The 19,113-nt window shown below is 42.2% G+C and overlaps 2 protein-coding genes across 2 annotated transcripts; both read right to left on the reverse strand.

Moving 5' to 3' along the window:
* Positions 1–450: 450 nt before the first annotated feature.
* On the reverse strand, positions 451–12,546 carry LOC311494303 (voltage-gated purine nucleotide uniporter SLC17A9-like). Its single transcript, XM_084553285.1, has 13 exons — positions 11,868–12,546; positions 10,712–10,909; positions 10,003–10,142; positions 8,867–8,966; positions 8,527–8,657; positions 8,316–8,412; positions 6,630–6,726; positions 5,830–5,917; positions 5,694–5,728; positions 5,418–5,533; positions 3,440–3,495; positions 3,306–3,335; positions 451–2,947 (listed from the first exon to the last, which is right to left on the reverse strand). Exons 1-13 carry the CDS (start codon positions 11,999–12,001, stop codon positions 2,769–2,771), a joined length of 1,401 nt encoding a protein of 466 aa, XP_084409411.1. The 5' UTR covers positions 12,002–12,546; the 3' UTR covers positions 451–2,768.
* A 1,007-nt stretch (positions 12,547–13,553) lies between these two features.
* Positions 13,554–16,506, reverse strand: LOC311493914 (glucose-induced degradation protein 8-B homolog). The gene is made up of 5 exons (XM_084552734.1): positions 16,162–16,506; positions 15,692–15,821; positions 15,390–15,586; positions 15,089–15,286; positions 13,554–14,604 (listed from the first exon to the last, which is right to left on the reverse strand). Exons 2-5 carry the CDS (start codon positions 15,807–15,809, stop codon positions 14,431–14,433), a joined length of 687 nt encoding a protein of 228 aa, XP_084408860.1. The 5' UTR covers positions 15,810–15,821; positions 16,162–16,506; the 3' UTR covers positions 13,554–14,430.
* Positions 16,507–19,113: the final 2,607 nt, after the last annotated feature.

Here is a 19,113-nt window from a genome sequence, read left to right on the forward strand (position 1 = left end):
CCAACATGGCACACAGCATCCTGCCATATGGTGCCACCGCATACGTCCTGCTGGCCCGGACTCGGGATCTCTGAGCCTGTAGCGGGCCGCTAGTGTGAACGGGCCAGACCTGCACTAGAACCCGTCCAGCAGCTGATCCAGATCCAGTACACATAAATGGTTTTCTCGGTTTCATAGTGGAAAAATATTTCCTGGTTTATTTTTTATTTTTTTACATATATGAATTGCACTCGGCAGTATTTACTAGAAGTTTAAAGACATTTCAATAAAAAACTTTCAAGAGATCATTGTGCCGCCTCACAGAAGGCCTCTTTTCCACCATAATGGACTCAAAAGGTCCTTGGAGGCTGGGAGACGCCATGTGCTCTCCTCATTATTGACACTGTGCTGCCTCTCTGTGGAGCTACGGAGAAAATGCATGCAGATAATACAGCGCGCCGAAACAACTCATCAGTGTTGACAAAATAGATTTTTATTCAAAGTCAATAGCTTTTTAAATACATATTTTAAACATGTTTTAAAAGCAACAGAATACTGCATTTCCTTGCATTTATTTATATATAATATATTTCTTTTGGCTCATACATACAGTATGTTACAGGTTATCAAAAACTATTCGTCGTTAGGCTTTCCGAAACCTACAGCATGATATGTTGGTGAGCTGACTTTCATCTACTTATCTTGGTAAAATGCGTAAAGTCTGAAGGATATCAACATAACAATAAACAAAACTATTTAAAAAAAAAAACGGGGCAATGTGATGAAGGCAGTGGTAAATAATCTGCAAACATCTGCAAAGGCAAGCCAAGCATCTGAGGAATGGGTGACCCTGGGTCTAAGTATTTTGTACAGTGGTCTTATGTATATATACTGTGACCATTAAGAAACATAGTTTTGGAATCGATGTGACATTTGGTATAGACGTCAGATAATTTCTCTAAATAAATTACTCTACAGACAGTGCAGGTGAGTGGAGCGGTACTGCTACACCCAATTGGTTTATGTGTCTTTTTAAACACACACAAAAAAATAATTTAATATTTTGGATATACAGAAAAGAGTATCTCTACCCTGAACGATAGAGCTGATAAATCAAATTACTTCCTAATTCTAACATTCTTGCAACAACGTCGATAGAAAGCGTCAGAGAAACACGAGCCTACAAGCCACTGGGTGTAAATAACGATGACAAGTGACACAAAAGCGAATCCTAGACGGAAAGCAAATCCGCTGCTCAGTAACTGACACTGTGTTACCACAATAAGAATAGCTTCTTTTTTTTGTTGTTGTTGCTGTTGCTCAAATTAGGCACAAAATAATAAATGCATAGATTTAAGGCTGACACGTCAAGTAAGCATCTAGACCTAACACAAGATCCTCCAAATGCAAAACAGAAATTGTTAAAGCTGTGCTCTGAGCGCCGAAGCTAAGCGCTGCAAACAATCACATCCACATTCAGCCAGGACTACGAGGCTAGCTTCACGTTGCTGCACACACTGCAGTGATATCATTACACCAAGTCACCTTCTAAACGTTAGTGAACATAAGACATTACGTCTAATTCTCTCGTCTGCCCCGCAACATTCATCATGTCAGTGAGGAGACCTTTCTTTAAAACTGCCCCAGTGAGACAGAGTTTAGAGACTCCAGGGCAAATACTGACATCACTTCCTGTTAAGTGTCTAGGTAACATAGGTGTTAATAAGTGCAATGATAAGGGTGGGTTTTCCATTCTGCATCACGCTGATCTGATTTTCATTTGTCACTCAACTATTTTCCATAAAAAAAAAAAAAATGAAGCCATATAAATATAAAAGTACTAAGTGAGGTATTTCTATAACATGCAATCACGTAGAAAGAAAACAGAATTAGTTAATAACCTTTGGTCTTCCAACTTGGAACATACTCTGTGAGATATTAAAGAGAAAGCGTTCACTCAGAGTCTTCCTGCCATGAAGCTTTCTGTGACCCCTCCGAAACGATAAGATGAGTTTGTAACCATGGAGACAGGGACAACAGAAGGTAAATCGTACAGGACGTTAGTGCGCCTGCCAAGTAATTAGTGGCAGGGTAATGAGGTGTCACTCCGACAGTTCTCTCAGTGATGGGTGAGCGGGGCGTACTAATAAAAGACTCCAGGTACGAGAGGCTGCGCTCTCTCCCTGCGTCACCTGCGCCGCCTCCCCCCCCATCCCTGCAGGGTGAGAACACACCACCTTGGTCTGTCACAGCTGTCAGGGAGCCCCTGAGACTAACACATCCATCACTCACACGGCTGCGTCGACACATGCGCGAACCCGCCAAAGCAGCGAGCTATGGCTTTCAGATAACCAGACACGTCTCTGCAACTTTTCTAGTCGCACGTCACACAGTCTGTAAAGGACGACAATTGTAAACTGTTTCTCAGAAACTGTTTAAACCTCACACGCGGCACAAGCAGGGACCTGGAGGTAGCATAGACTTTTTCTGTTTCTCACAGGGCATCCTCTAACACGGGTGTGTTCTTCCAGGATTCAAGGCTGCAGTCCCGTGAGATCTCTCAGTAACATTGTGCAGGCTCTGCGGTGTGCTTTTCAGTAACTGCTGCAGTACCTCCTCACCAAGACACAGAGCCAATCAAACTTTTCCCAGATCTTGTCTGTGGGTTAGGGTCAGTGTACTGCTTGAAATCCACTGGACTGTTCTTCAGTGCTGATTATATCCTAGCTGCTGGTTACCAAAGTGCACGTCTCCCCCGTTAACCTGCATTTTGGTCCCTCTTGATGATTTTAGATGTGGATGTTGTGGTGGCGGACCTTAACAGAGTCAATGTCGACCCGACGGGCCTCGGCAAAGGCCAGGAAGGTGCAGAGGCCCAGCAGGTTGACTGTGGTGATGAGGGCAAACACAGATGCCCATGAGCCTGTTGCTTCGATGAGATACCCCGAGAAATACACCATTAGGACCCCTGCGCAGGAACACACACAGTCAATATTAATAGCATATTATCGCAAAGATAGAAACAACACAAGCGGTATCTTTAATGTGTGAGAACAGCTCAGTTTTTCCCAAATGCAAATAACTGCAGAGAAAATGTCACAATCCCCTCTATGTCCCTCACAGGGCCGTCGACTGTCATCCTCTGTTCCCTGTATTATTCATCAGACAAACTTCATTCTGCTCCCTTGATGAAATATGCATGGCACATAGGAGCCACAGCGACTGACACATCAGCTCAAAGTTTGAATTTAGAGGCCAATTTAACAGTGGCAGCAAGTGCTGGTGAAAGATTAATCACAGATATTTCTTCAATAACAGAGGCTCACCTGAGAACGCGCCGCACGTATTCATAACACCTGTGAAAAAAGAAAACACAAAAAAGGTGTCACAGAGTTAAAATCTCGACTGTGGTTGAAGAAAAATCATCTGCTGAACACATTAAAAAAACAAAAAAACTTACCAAATAAAGCTCCGGCACAGGAAGGAGCAAGATCTTGAACGTTTACAGAAACACCGCTGTGAAGGAAATAGGAATTAGGTGTTTTAATCTTATGAGGTGCTAAAATTACTTTCTGTGTATCTAGAACCGCCTCAGAGAACAACCAGTGAGATCACAGCCTGCCATTATTGACTGTATCTGCATTTGTATTTGTCCATACATACACCGATGAGGCATAACATTATGACCACCTTCCTAATATTGTGTAGGTCTCCCTTGTGCCTCCAAAACAGTTGTGACTCATCAGAGAATGGACATGGGAATGTCCTGTGGTGTCTGGTAACAGAATGTTGTTAGTGGGGGCCTTTGGGTCCTATGGGTTCAGGGGAGGGGCCTCTGTGGATCATCCCACAGATACTTGATCAGTTTGGGATCTCGTAAATTTGGAGGCCAGGTCAACACCTTGTGCTGTTTTTCATGTTTTTTTGAGTTGTTCCCAAAGCGTTTTTGTGTGTGTGCCTGTGTCAGGCTGCATCCTGCTGGGGATGGCTGCTGCCTTCAAGGAGTGTCATTGCTATGGGGTGGGGGTGCCTGGTCTGGTCTAGGTGGGTGGTGCACATCTAAGTAACATCCACATGAATGCCAGGTCCAAAGGTTTCCCAGCAGAACATTGCATTGTCACAAGATGGTCAATGTTATTTACTTTTCCTGTCAGTGGTTTTAATGTTGTGGCTGATCAGTGTATTTTATATTTGCCAAGTCTGGAATCTGCACAGAACGAATACATTCTCTTTGTCCAAAATGTAAGCTCGTTTGAAAATAGCAAGGACATTAAATGAAGCCCAACATTACATATATTAAATAATTACCGAAGTTATTATAAAATTACGCGTTATTAAATAACTTATGGAGCATCCCAGAGTATGTTTACGGCCAATAAAGACTCATTCGTTTAAAACCCGGAGGTTAACTACTATGTCACAAATATTAATAATATTGTCACTGTGTGAATCAAAAATCCAAATTAAAGAAAAACATTTGCTGCACACAGCAGAACATCAAAAGGTCCGACCACACCTCATGAGCTTCCTGATACGTCTGCTCGTGTTTCCTCTTGTGGTGCTGTCCTGGTTATGCCTCACCCTGTTCAGCTGCTTACACGCCCTTTATTTTGTTTGTGCAATCATTTCAGCACAAAGTGACACACATACTGGCACTAACAATTGAAAGAGTATTACATAAATGCTACAATAGACCCACGGAAAGCCATGAGCAAACAGCAAACAGATGATCCTCTTTGTTGAATTCTTCTTTATGCTTTCATTTTTTTTAAATCGTCCCTTTGTGCCATAGAGCTCCGCCGTCATTCACAAACTACTAAACACGCACATAAAAGCGCGGTGACGTGCAAACGAATTAATTAACAAAATAATCCATAGCATACGCACTATTTACATAACTTATGGGCAATGTTAGCTAAAAATCTACTGTGGGGATTTAGCCATTTCAAAATAAAAGTCATGAAGCGATTTTAGGGGGTATGACCTTTTCCAAGACAAATGATGTAAATAGTTATGGTTAAAATCACCAAGGAAATGATCTGTGGCACTGAGTGGGTTTGACAGCAACTAGCAAAATCTGAAACTTGCCAAGCCTTCCCTGGTTAAGCTCTGGCCCAACAGCATCATTTTAGACTTTATAACAAACAAACAAAAAAAAGAAACAAAAGAAAAAGAAACAAAAGCTTGCTGGAAGAGATGGTGAGATATTTAGCACTTTAATGGCTAAAAGGCGCAATGCGTCGCTGCCCTCCTAACAATGCGAGTGGAGGTAATTTTTTATTTTATTTTTTTTTAAAATGTATCACATAGACAGGGTGTAAAACAAAAAAAACACAAAACTGACTCTTGGGGGAACACCACATTCAAATCTGAAAGAAATTGGTGTTATTCTTAGGGCCCCAGCGACTGTGTGAAGAAACAGTGGGGGGTGCCTGTACCTGTGACTGAAGGTGGTGAGGCCCATGGTGGCAGACACGAATGCTACAGCCCAGGAGAAGGTGGTGTTGCCGCACAGAAGAAGGGTAAACACACTGGACACACCCATGGAGAAAAACTAACACAGGGACAAATGCACACATCGGTCAAAAGTGTACTTAGCTCCTTATGTACACATGTAAAGAAGACACTTGTGAACTTTGAACTGGGAGGAATAAAATACACAATGATGCTAAATATATAGCGAAGAATAACACGGTCACTGACAAATATTGTACCTGCATCAACTTCCTCACTGACGCTGTGTCGAAGCCTGAGGAGATCAAGGGAGCAATTAGACACTGCTGCTTCATGAGTAATAAGATAATAACACTTCAAATGAATTTTGATATCTGTTTTATTGAGGTCACCTACCTTGACTGATGAGGTGATCGGACAGGCAGCCGCTGAAGAGGGAGGAAGGTATGGCCACCAACCAAGGAATGACATTGAACACCCAGCCCTGGAGGGACAACACATGTTTTGGGTATGAATAAACAGAAGGAATGTTAAGTGTTCCTTTGGTGTGTTAGGCGGTTAGTTGTTGTTTCGACTTGTCTCGACGTGGCTCTACGGTTGGCAACATCCGTGCTCACCAAAGGTTGGAACTTCAACGATAACCTTGACCAGCACCAATCCAACTTAAGCTTGTTTGATTAGCCTTTCCGAAAAAAATGAAAGTGTGCATACCCATTATAAGTTTGGCAGCATTATTTTATTTGTTTTTGGACGACATATCTGTGTTGCCAAATGTCACAAGAGTGGGATTCGGATACTTAAGACAGATCTAGAAAGTTAATTTTCTCCCGATTTGTGTGTCTGAAAAACCTGCAATTTTAGTGTTAGGTCACTCTTAACATATGTGGTTTGTGAAAAATGTGTCCAGCATTTAATTCGGTGGCCAAAGAATCTGGGCGCATGGTCACTCCTCCCATTGGAGTGAAAAGACTGATGGTAATCTGCTTAAAGGGCTGAAGCAGCGGCAAAAAAAACAAGCAAACACGGGACACAGATCCAGGAAATGACCGTTAAAGTGCGCCGTCTTGTTTACGGGCTGCCTCTGCCCCTCTTTCCTCGATTTTTTTTCCTCGTCTTTAATGATTTATCCTAAAACTCAAATGTGAGGTCAAATGTGTGATGAAAATGGGAAAAAAAAAGAGGATGAGGGCGGTTACCTTGGCATCGGGGAAGGTGTCTTTAAAGAACGTTGGCAGCCACGACAAGAGGGTGAAGAAGGTGCTCGCTGTGCACAGGTGCGTCACTATCACAGCGCTGGGCGGAAAATGAAGAGAGGCAAACAGTCACAATAGTTGCAAATAAATTTCCATTTACCGTACGTACTGAAGGCTTCCCAGTTTTGTTACCAATGTCCCATTTGTTTAAACACTGACAGGAGTCCGTGCCTGTGCTCTGAGTTTGGCATCTATTGTTTTCCTTTCTAAATCACATTAGAAAGGAACGTCAAGTGGAAGTCATCCAGCATTATATTCATATTCTGAGCCATCAAATTAAGATCAGATCCATCTTACAGGAAGGCTCTCACTGTCACTGAAATTGGAGCGTACTGGTTGCATTACAGTACATAAATATCTAGCCTTGGAGCACAAGAACGGAAGGATGTGGAAGAAGCGCAGACATTAGATGACAAGCTGAGGCGTCCGGACATACTGGGATGTGTTCCCCCGTCAACATTCTTCCCCATAAATTCATTCTTCTACATTCCCAATTTTCTGTAATTGCCCCTGGTTGCATCACATTTGCAATTAACTAGAATTTCAAAATTTGGAGGGTGCTGTAAATCAGTCAGAGGATTATGGCAGAGCTTCGTGACGCAAGTGGGAAACCACACAGGGCACGTAATGCGCACACAAATATACAGTGCTGCTTAAAATTATTTTCGCCCTTCAATATTTTTGACATTTTCGAATAAAAATGACTCAAAACGTCAGTGGATTTTCTGACAAGTCCTGACAGTAGACAAAGAGAACCCAATCAAACAAAGAAAACTGAAATATTATGCTTTTGTATTTGCTTGTTCAAGAAAAGGAATCATCTGTACATATCTTTAAGTGAACCCTTGCTTAGGGGAATTTTATCCCATTCCACAACAGAACAGCTTCAGCTCTGAGATGCTGGTGGGTTTCCTCACATGATCTGTTTACTTCAGATCCTTGCACAACAGTTCTGTTGGATTATGGTCAGTAGTTGGGCTTGGCTATACCAAAACATTAATTTTGTTCTTCTGTAACCATTCTCAACTTGTGTGCTTAGGGGTCGTTTGTTTTCTTGCTGCATGACCCATTTCTCCCAAGATCCAGCTCATGGACAGATGTCCTGACATTTGCTTTTAGAATTCTCTGCTATAATTCAGAACTCATTCCATCATCAATAATGACAAGCCGTCCTGGCCTAGATGCAGCAAAACAGGCCCAAACAAGCACATTACCACCCTTAAATCGAATCCATTTGCTCACAGTCTGTCTCACTGTGGATTTGTTGATTCCAAAGAAAGCTCCTTTGTCCGTGTCATCATACACTTCCATAAAACCTGTACAAACATAACCTGTATCTCATTACACTGGTTGGGAACACTTCCGAACAGATGGACTTTAACTTGGCTTATAAATTAACTTGTAATCCAAGAGCTGCACTTCCTTTTGCACCTCGCAGATATGTAATACTGGGTTTTCCTGAATAAATAAATACCAAAGCATAATATTTCTGTTTCATGTATTTGATAGGGTTATCTCTGTCTACTTTCAGGACTACTGTTTTGAGTCATTTTTACGCCGAGGGGTACAAATACCTTCAGTCGTCACTGTATGTATGAGGAGACTCACACACAAACACTTGTCACTCACCAGACTGCGGGTTGTCTGAGGAGCCGTAACCAGTGTCTTTTGGACAGTTTGGACTGCGCCCCTCCACTGCCCAGGGACTCCAGGGTAATTATAGGCCCTGCAAATGCAAACGAACACAGGCGCATGTGCAAGAGGACACTGACTCTAAATATACAAATGAGCAGTGGCGCGCAATGACCGATACCGCTGACACAGATAAAGCCTCCCTTACCTTCTCCTTTGAGCAGATATTTCCACATACAGTAAGCCCAAAGGACTGAGAGGAGACCAGACACATAGAAAACACTCTCCCAGCCATACATGTCCAACATTAGTGAGCCGGCCCCTCCGATGACGAGAGTCCTGATAAAAATAAATAAATAAAAGGCCACAGTAACTAAGTTGCACAAGCATATCACTATAACAAGACGTTTCATCATAGTACAAAAAGATTACAAAAAAATAACAATGTCATGAGCTAAACAAAAGTCAGTAACATCCACATCCATTGTTTCCAACAGATAGCACGCTTTTCTCCCCCTTCCCCTTTTATTGCACAACACTTGACTCACCCCAGGTAGGAGCCGCTACCCACGGTGCTCATGAGGAAGCCTCTTTCACTCTCCACAACCTTTTGTGAGCACAGACTCGCCAGTGAAGGGTAATGAACTCCTAAAATCGAGACAGAAAACACAGCCAGGAAGAACTTAAGTGGCAATAATCACACAAAGCAAGCACGTAATCTAACAGGAAATGGGAGATTCTGAAGCACGGAAACCTAATGAGAGAGGGCAGCTCATTGTGACAAACAATAAACATTTAATCATGAAAAATAAAATTCAGTACACTGCAATGACTGACTAGGGCATGTGCCTGCATGATTTTACCCGGTCTGTCTGGTTCATAAGAAAGAGAGTTGTGCAAGAAATGACACTGTATCCAAATTATTTCTTGTCCACGTCAAGTTGTCCTGCCTCTTGCAGTGCAGTGCCCACATCTGACATAGGTAAACAATTACACCGATCAGGCATAACATTATGACTACCTTCCTAATATTGTGTAGGTCTCCCTTGTGCCTCCAAAACAGCTCTGACTCATCAGAGAATGGACATGGGTGTCTGGCAACAGGATGATGTTAGTGGGGGTCTTTGGGTCCTATGGGTCAAGGTGAGGGGCCTCTGTGAATCAGGCTTGTTCCAGTCGATCCCACAGATACCTGATCAGTTTGGGATTTAGTGAATTTGGTGGCCATGTCGGCACCTTTATCTGCTTTTTCATGTTTTTTTAGTTGTTCCTAAACCATTTTTGTGTGTGTGCCTGTGTCAGGCTGCATCCTGCTGGGGATGGCTGCTGCCATCAAGGAATGTCATTACTATGGGGTGGGGGTTCCTGGTCTGGTCTAGGTGGGTGGTACATGTCTAAGTGACGTCCACACGAATCCAAAAGTTTCCCAGCAGAACATTGTAACGTCACAAGATGGCCAATGTTATTTACTTCTCCTGTTAGTGGTTTTAATGTTGTGGCTGATCGGTGTATACAAATTTACTTTTTTTTTTTTTTGCAATGAAATCAAGCAAATCTTTGACCCACGGTACTGAAACACAGAATAAGTTGAATAACCATGTGTGTGTAGAGCAGTGTTTTCTTGGTCTGGATCTGTCACCTGACTGACTTAATCTCATGTGATGACTCCCCCAGCACCCCTCACCTTGCAACAGACCCATGAGAAAGCGAGCCAGTGTCATGGAGAAGATCGGCTGGGAGCAGAAGTGGGCTAGGATGGGGGTGAAAGCTGTCATTGACCCCCAGGCAGCGGCAGACAGCAGGAGGACCTTCTCCCCTCCCACCCTGTGGACACAGAACACAGTTTGTATTTAACTGTTGACTGCTCAGAGAGCTGCACACATGACTGAATGTGAGAGACACTTCCACTTTTGTCTCTTGGTTATTTTCTACGCCTAGTAAAAATAGTGGTTAAGTACGTCATTCTGACAAAAAAATATTATCCTCTAGAGGCTTTTGTACATATTCAGTAAAAATACAGTTAGGCACTGTGGATGTTTTGCAAGATATCTGACAATTTGAGCATTTGGAGGAGTATTTTAAACTGGGGGGGAGAAAAGTATAGAGTGCACGAAACTCTTCCAGCAGCTTATCTATTAATGACGCTGGGAGCTGACATGATAACCGAGAGAAAACGTCTAGCTTTGTTCACTTATCTCTGCAGACTGAACAAACATGACGGGGCAGCTTGCGTCAGTGCATGCACGTCCCCATGCAAATATCACTGACACTAATGAGGAACCTAAAACAGGTGTCCAAAACCAACGTCACTGTCAGACATCCTCGTAGACACAAGACATTTCCATATCCTCGGGCCACTGCTCTGATCTCACTGTTACAGTTCAGTTCCTCACCGGTCGCTGACGTAGCCTCCGAACACTTGCGTGAAGCAGTAGCCCCAGAAGAAGCTGCCCAGCACCATGCCAGTCTCCCTCTTGCTCCAGTTGAACTTCTCCGCCATGCTGACAGCGCAGATGGGCATCGCCACGCGGGCGCAGTAGAGGAGGCACGTCCCGAGCAGCAGCACCACCGTCCATACCCTCGCCACCGGCCTGCGTAGGAAGGGGAAGCAGAATGGATTAAATCTGTCTGAACATCCCAAAACTTTTAACAGTCCATCAAAAAAATCAACCACCTGGACTTGAGTTTGAGTTTTCTCGCTCATATTTCACCACCTATCCAAGAGGCTTCTTCAGCTCTGGCTTGTGGGGGAGTTAGAGTTTGTTTGTTTTTTTTTACCACGGGTAGTGCCCCCCTGAAACTCACATGACTAACTAACACCTTGCGGGTTTCTACATTGTTACCAGGTTGTTAAAGAAGCAAATACTGTGAAAGCATGAAGGCATACAAGTTAATCTGGGTTGTTAGAGAAGGTCTTAGTCATGTGAATTTCACACAGGCACCACCCACAGATGCTCTGAATAAAAAACCTAAACTCAGTTGGAACTGAAGTAGCCACTTGGTTTGTTTGATTTGTGATTATTTATTTTTTTTAACCTCAGAGGGAATCTTCACAGACATCCACAAACTATAGATCAGTTAATGGAATGACAGAGAACGATAAGAGAGTTGAGGGATGTAGAGCATTGTGCAGGGACTACAATGTCCTCAGTGGGTTATTAAGTTAACATTAAGTCAGTATAGTTCAGTTACATCTAGAGAAATGGTGTCACAACCTAAAAGGCAATACAAAAAGCTGTATGAATGACTTCCTCTTTTACAGTCCGTTTGGCCTATGTGGCACTGGTATCTTCAAGTATTGAACCATGAAAGGCCACACATGATACGTGTCATGTCACTACAACATCCAGCCGGAGCGCAGCACAGACGGCTCTGATCACAACCCCGGGGGTCTACAGGGCAAAGAGTTGCTCTTAAAGTATCGGCAACGCACAATCTTAAACACCATGTTGTCACACGAAGCCCCTCGGGGAAACGTGTCAGATTTGTCGAGTTCCCAAACACGTAAAACAACCCGGGACTGGTGAATGCGTGTGTAAAAAATGTTACCTCGTCCAGTTGCTGTTGTGCTCGGGCCACTTCTTGTGACATCCAGGCGCTCCGATCTTGTCAGGCGGATGGTTTTCCTTGTGACAGACCAAATCTGGACTATAGTTCTTGCCATATTTTTGAATAACTGCCATTCAACGCGAGGTGAAGGCAGCCTCCTTTCAATCGCTTCGCCTTTTTTTCTTTTTTTGTTACTTTCTTTCCGGTCGATCAGGCAGTAAAAGAAAAAAAAAGGAAATCAAACCTGATCGCAGAGTATTTGCCTAATCACGCCGGAGTTTGTTCGATATTCAGCTCCATAACCTGCGAGACGGGACTAACAGGGACGCGCACAAGCGATGAAGTGAGGGAGGGAGTCTGTTTTTTTTTTTCTCTCTGATGCCCTAGGAGGAGTAATCCACGTGTCAGTTTTTCTCCCCAGCCTCCTCCTCCTCCTCCTCCTGCAACCAGCCAGCAGCGCAGTTCTACTTCTGGTCGGTAGGGTTAATCAGGAAGTGATTTAACCCCGGCTTTTTGGATGCACAATCAGCCGTTTCATCCGTTACAATGTCGCCCGAAACGCCGGGCTAGGTGCGTCCGGGCTGCGGGCCCTCTCCAGTCATGACGGTGCAGAAAAATGTAACCGTGTCGTCTACCGGAGCATCGTTGGAGTACCAGGATGTACTCTCCGGATGCAGGCGTGACGGTCCCCCTCGGAGAGAGAAGCTGATGTGGTTGCTGTTCAGGCTGTGGGGCAGATATACGCAGTGGCTTTACGAGGTTGCCGAAATGGTCCATCTGCTCCTGGCTCGTTGCAGGAAGTCGTTATATAATACTCTACACTTACCTATGAAGACGAAAGTTAAAGCACCACCACAGTGTAATCTGACTAATAGAAGTAATCAATGTAACAGTGTCACTTAAGAGAAAGTAAAAGTACTAATTAAGAGTACATTGCCTCAAGTACTTTAAAGTAGGTCCATGCTCCTTCATACTGACACTATTTTACAGGTAACCACCAGACCAGATTTTATAATATATATATACAGTATATCATAACTTATATAACTTACAATTTATATATTTTATGTCTTTTTATATCAGACATAAACACCGATCAGTCACATTATGATCCCCTTCCTAATATTGTGCAGGTCTCCCTTGTGCCTCCGAAACAGTTATGACACATCAGAGAATGGACATGGACCTTCTGATGGTGTCCTGTGGTGTCTGACATCACAATGTTGTTAGTGGGGGACTTTGGGTCCTCTGGGTTGAGGGGAGGGGCCTCTGTGGCTCAGGCGTGTTCCAGTGCATCCCACAGATCCTTGGTCAGTTTGGGATCTAGGGAATTTGGAGGTGTTTTTCGTGTATTTCGTGTTGTTCATAAACCGTTTTTGCGTTTGCCTGTGTCAGGCTGCATCCTGCTGTGTGTCATTGCAACGGGGTGGGGTGCCAGGCCTGGTCTGGTCTAAGTGGGTGGTACATGTGAGTAACATCCACACAAATGCCAGGTCCAAAAGTTTCCCAGCAGAACATTGAATAGTTACAAGATGGTCAATGTTATTTACTTCTCCTGTCAGTGGTTTTAATGTTGCGGCTAATTTAGTGTATTTACATGTACACAAAATATATCTCATGTCCATTACATATTTTATACTCTTAAATATTGCCACAATTAAAAGACACCAAGTTCTGTATGACACGCCCAATTTAAAAAGTCACTTTTATTGCAAAATAATGAATCAGCCAAAAAAAAAAAAACAAGCACATCAATTCTTGCAAAATGGCTACGTGTTTCATAAATGTAACTCCCGTCTGTAAAAGTGTCTCCATTGTCCGTGGACACAGAGTAAACAGTTCACATCTTTAAATACCATCTGCATATCCATATTTTAAAACACTATGAAAGTGAGGCTGACTTTAAGCTTGCACAGTCCACCGAAAGGCTTGTAGCATTTTAGCTAGCTTTTTTTCCGCCCAGCTACAATCGTAACGTAATTTCTCAAGCAATAATGCAGCATGAATCTAAAGTTGAATTTATGTTTCACAGTAGCTTGAAACACCCCCAAGAATCTTGTTATAGGCTATTTCTGTCATGTAATAGAACTAGCTGAAAGAATAGTATCTTAAATGTCTATGTTTTGTAGGGAAGAAATAGATTTATTTAAGCAGTGTGCACTGAACCAAGCATTTTCCCTGATCAAACTTTGCCCCCTCGAAGTGGTCACACACAGAAAGTGACAGCCTAATTTAGGCCTTATTCACACCCTCTCATGCCAACAACTTTCCCTGCCAACAGACAGAAAAACTAGTGTAACTGAAATATACTAATTTTACATAAACAAATATGTAAATCAAAAAACCAAGCGAAACAATGGTCTGCATGTTACTTTAGTGTGAGAAGTCACTTTAAAATGCCATCACTCCGGTGTTCTGCACATTCCGAGTTAATAAAGTATCAAAAAGCAACCCTTACAAAAAAGAAAAGGTTGTACTCTATGAGTCAGTTTCCTGGGGGTATAAATAGGTAAAGGAAATGTGTCCATTTTGTAATGCTGTGGTACTTGTTCACTCTGGTTCCTCATTTTGGGTCTTCAATTGTTCCCTTGCTGAGGTCAGTCATTTTGGGATACTTCACTTTCTTTTGGTCAAGTTCATTTTGAGCCCATAGCAGTAGCTTCAGGAGCTTGGCCAGCTTGGGTGTCGACTCTCTGTTTTCATAGTCTAGCACACACTGATTCACTTCACTCCACACCTGAAAGACAAAGCCACATTCATGTTAATGTTCTCTTTACGAGCCCAACACATTTGTTTTTCCTGTAAGAGCGCTCCCTTCAGAACTACAGAGGATTTCATTCAACTGTTTTCACAACTGAAGCAGAACTCTCTGTGACAAGTGAACCTTTACGTGGTTTCCACATGAATTTCAAATTCAAATGCGAGTTGAAACTTCATCACTAACAAGGAATACTGTCATGCTGCAGAAACAGATGTTTTTTTAGATTGCTGAGTTATTGTAAACACAACTTGCATGCACATTTTTTTTTTTTATTATAACCCACCAACTTTATCTGAGTACAGCAGAAAAATAAAAGGCAAAAAAAACAAATTCCATAACACAAAATCTCATAAAAAGTGCACCCTTTTTAAACTGCTCTATTCCATCTGAGACAAAAATACAATATCAGTGAAAAGGGCAGTGAAAAAATAATAACTTTACTAATTTACTTTGATCCTACCTTTTGCCTCTGCATCATATTGAGCAGATCTCCAAAAGGTGACTCCTCCGGGTTGTCAAATGCCAGCAGGGCCAGCGTCCTCTCCATCTCAGTCAGACATTCTCGGCTCTCCTCCCCTTGTTCAGCTAACTGGGACTGTGCAAATTCAAGAGCGGCTTCTGTCTCCCTCAAACGAATCAGCTCAATGAGATGCTGTTGCTGCACAGAATAACAAGAAAAAGAAAAAAAACATGGGCGCAATCAATCAGCAAAAATTCTGTATCGACAGTATTTCAGATGCCCGCACTGTGTTTTAATTTACCTGTAGGTGGAAGTAGAGGTAACGGTTTGTGTCCAGCAGTTCTGGGTGCAGACTGTTGATTAGCGCAATAGCATCCTGGATCTGTCCCTTCAAGATCATTTCTCTGATCTTAATCCGTTCATCGAGAGAGTCCAGGTCCACGCTAGGCTCTATCCCAGACTCCATCCTGAACTTCTCTGCTGCCTCCTTAAAACCCTCTGTTGAACAGAAAACCCGCACATTCAAACGTCACACAGATCTGCACACTTCAGCCTACAGACATCTAAAAACACACGATGAAAAACAAAACAAAAAAAGATCACCTGTCACCAGGTAGTTCATAATGAGTCTGTTCATATCGGCTCTCTGAATGTGGACGTTGTTGAGTTTATCCATCCACTCTTCCCTTGTTATGTCCTCCGGCTTCTCTGCATAACTCATTATGACACTGTCCTGGAAGAGTAAACGGAGGACATTCAGACACGGGACATAGTTAATTCGCGACGAGAACAATCACACAACGATAACATTTGAAAATTAAGTGTTAGATGTTCAGTCAGAATGCTTCACTGCACCGGAAAATCTAAGTAACGATAGTTTGGGCCTTCGATGAAAAACACAACATTGAAGCCTGACTCTGGTCAACACGGATCAAAACAAAGGCAACGTCCGCCTCTAGATCTATTTATTTCGAATATATATATTAGGAATCAGTCCTAATATATTTTATTGTCTTAAACTGATGCACAACTACTATTCCATGTCAACGTAATGACAACTTTATTCACAATACCTGAAGATTTTGTCGCTACTTCCCAGCAGTAGCTAGCTTGCTAACGGATTGTGTCTTCTTCTTCTCTCCTCTTGACGACTTCCGGTTCTCTGTCAGACTCAGCCCCCTGTTGGCCCGCCCCCCGGAAACAGCGCGGTTGACGCGCGTTCAACGCTTCAAAGCTCGCCCACGCAATATTTTGCCCGTAAGGAGAACAATGAAGCTAAAAAATGTTACTGTTAGCAATATTTGCGTGTTCGGTACCGTTTTGTAAAAGAGAAATGATATTCTGTGGTTGTGCATTATGAAAATGACACTGAACTGACTAATCCTGCTTTGTGATCTTTGAGTTGTTTTAACACAATCAGTGACTGAAATAGACTTAGATAAACTTTATTGATCCACAAGGGAATTGCTTGGTCACAGTAGCTTAGCTGCACATAAAAAAAACACTCAGAAGTAAAAGAAAGATAAAATAAAATAAAAATAAGTAAAATAAAATCTAATAAAATAAAAAATAGTATAAGCAAAAATGCACAAATTAGCATATGAACAAATGTTTAAGATATAGAGACAGAAGAATATATATTATATACACAGGAATGAAAGTAAGGTGCAATAGTGTCCATTAACATGAATAATGGAGTTATCTGTTACAGAAAGGTGAGTTGTTGTACAGCTGGACTGAGAATAGTATGAACCATAATCAAATCTCTCGTGTTCCAGCGTTGTTGTGCAACTTCCATGCTTTTTTAAAAAAAACAAAAATTATGCTGTATCACTGATCGTATATTAAGGAGACACGTTGTAACTGAAATGCACCCAGAAAGTTGTTGAGCATAAAAAACTGCTTGTCCACTTTCATACACTTGGAGAGGAGTTCATGGTTCCTGGCAAGAGCTGTCTTGAGGGTGACTCAGAGCTCTCATGCAGAGAACAATGATATTTTCCTGGCCACAGCAAAATCAAGGGGTGGTATGCCAAGCTGTTACCATGGTTGCTCATATGGAAATAATGTATTATAGACTACAGCTAGTCTGTAGTGAAGGGTGGTTGAAGTCTTAGACTTAGACTTTGATAGACTTTATTCATCCACAAGGCAAACTGCACTGCTAAGAATTCTGAATTGAAAACTAACTAGAAACCCTCTCTATCCTTTGCCTCACCTTCAGACATGTTATGCAAGCAGCAGGTTACCAAGCAGTGAATATAATTTTGCATAGAAACTTGAAGAGAATGAAGAGGAGATAAGGTAAACAAGCAGTAGATTTTACATTTTAATACTGAACATTACTGTACTGTTACCACAGCAGTGACCAAAAACGCCTTTACTGCTTTGCCTTTGTTCTTGGTGATTTGACTCTGTTTCAGATGAAGAGCAGAGACAAATCAAAACACACAAACATATTCCAGGAAAACTCATTTCAAAAGCAGGTCTGTGTTCTCGAGCCTGCTAGTGAGCTCACGCCATTGAGCCAGCTTGGCCAGTACCATGGCTCTGACCTAAGTAAATGGAACAGGGCCATAATTAATGCCATCAATCACCCCTGTGTTTACCCTGCAGGTCAAAATAGGTCCATTGAAGTCATGCATTTAATGCCATCAGAACTACAGTATACACCAATCAGGCATACCATTATGGCCACCTATCTAAAATTGTGTAGGTCTCCCTTGTGCCTCCAAAATCATTCTGATCCCTCTGGCGAGTTATTCCTATGCCGTTTTTGTGTGTGCCTGTGTCAGGCTGCATCCAGCTGGGGATGGCTGCTGCCATTAAGGAGTGTCATTGCTATTGGGTGGGGGTGCCTGGTCTGATCTAGGTGGGTGGTACATGTCCACACGAATGCCAGGTCCAAACAGAACATTGCATTGTCACAAGATGGTCAATGTTATTTACTTGTCCTGTCAGTGGTTTTAATGTTGTGGCTGATCTGTGTATATGCTTTATGTGTCACCTAGATTGATTCAACCACACAAATAAATGAATACCTAACAGTAACTTTACATGCATTCTGCCAGACACCAGCTGTCAATGCTGCCAGATGTCCTTTCACATCTGAAGCATTTTAGGATGGAGGTGGAATTTGTTCAGTTCAACTTGTTAAATATATCCTCCTTGTTATCGTCTGGAGCCTGATGCAATTGCAGTGATGATCTGACTGAAACAATTGCATGTAAAGAATTGACAAAAATATTCCATAATAAAAAAAGCAGACATACGTTCTTCTTGATCTGTTCTCCACAAGCAAATGCTGCCAGATGGCTCTATGCTGAACAAAACGGAAATACGAAAATAACTGCGAGTGACAGCAGCTGCGATTTACAGGGGTAATACCCATTGAGGATTGTGCCTACACAACGACACAACATCCAGAGTTTTATATAAGTATATATCATAGAAGAGGAACATCACAGCAATAATACAATTCACGTACAAAATTACATTCATTAAGGTAAAATAATAAGACTTAAATATTCCATGTTTTTTTGTTGTTGTTGTTGTTGTTTTTTTTCAGTTACCTGTTGAAATTACACCATTTGGCCAGGTGGTGGAGCTGTAAGCTCATTAGCCAAAAGCTGCTGATTTGAAGTTTATCCACAAGTTCACTGCTGGTTGAATTTAAACTGAGGGCTCAGTTCAAAAGTTTAGCTCTACTTTCTGAAGAACTTCAAATATCTGAGATTAATCGGAGATTACATTTGTATGCATGTAACATTTCATGGGAGAGCTATTTGCTTTGAACGCGGGGGTGGCGGGCCAACGTGAAACACATCCCGACGAGGAAACAGATTATACAAGACCTGTATCATAAACTACATTTTGCATAGAAACTGCTGGTTCCCACAGTGCATTAAACTATAACGTCACTAAGATCATATAACAGTCATAAGAAGAATACAATCCTGGTTTACAGTTTTATAGTAGGTATTCATCCGACTACATCTAGCTTTTTTTTATCAGGGGGAATGAAA

This window comes from Chelon labrosus, assembly GCF_963514085.1.
Source record: "Chelon labrosus genome assembly, chromosome: 10".
NCBI classification, from domain to species: domain Eukaryota; kingdom Metazoa; phylum Chordata; class Actinopteri; order Mugiliformes; family Mugilidae; genus Chelon; species Chelon labrosus.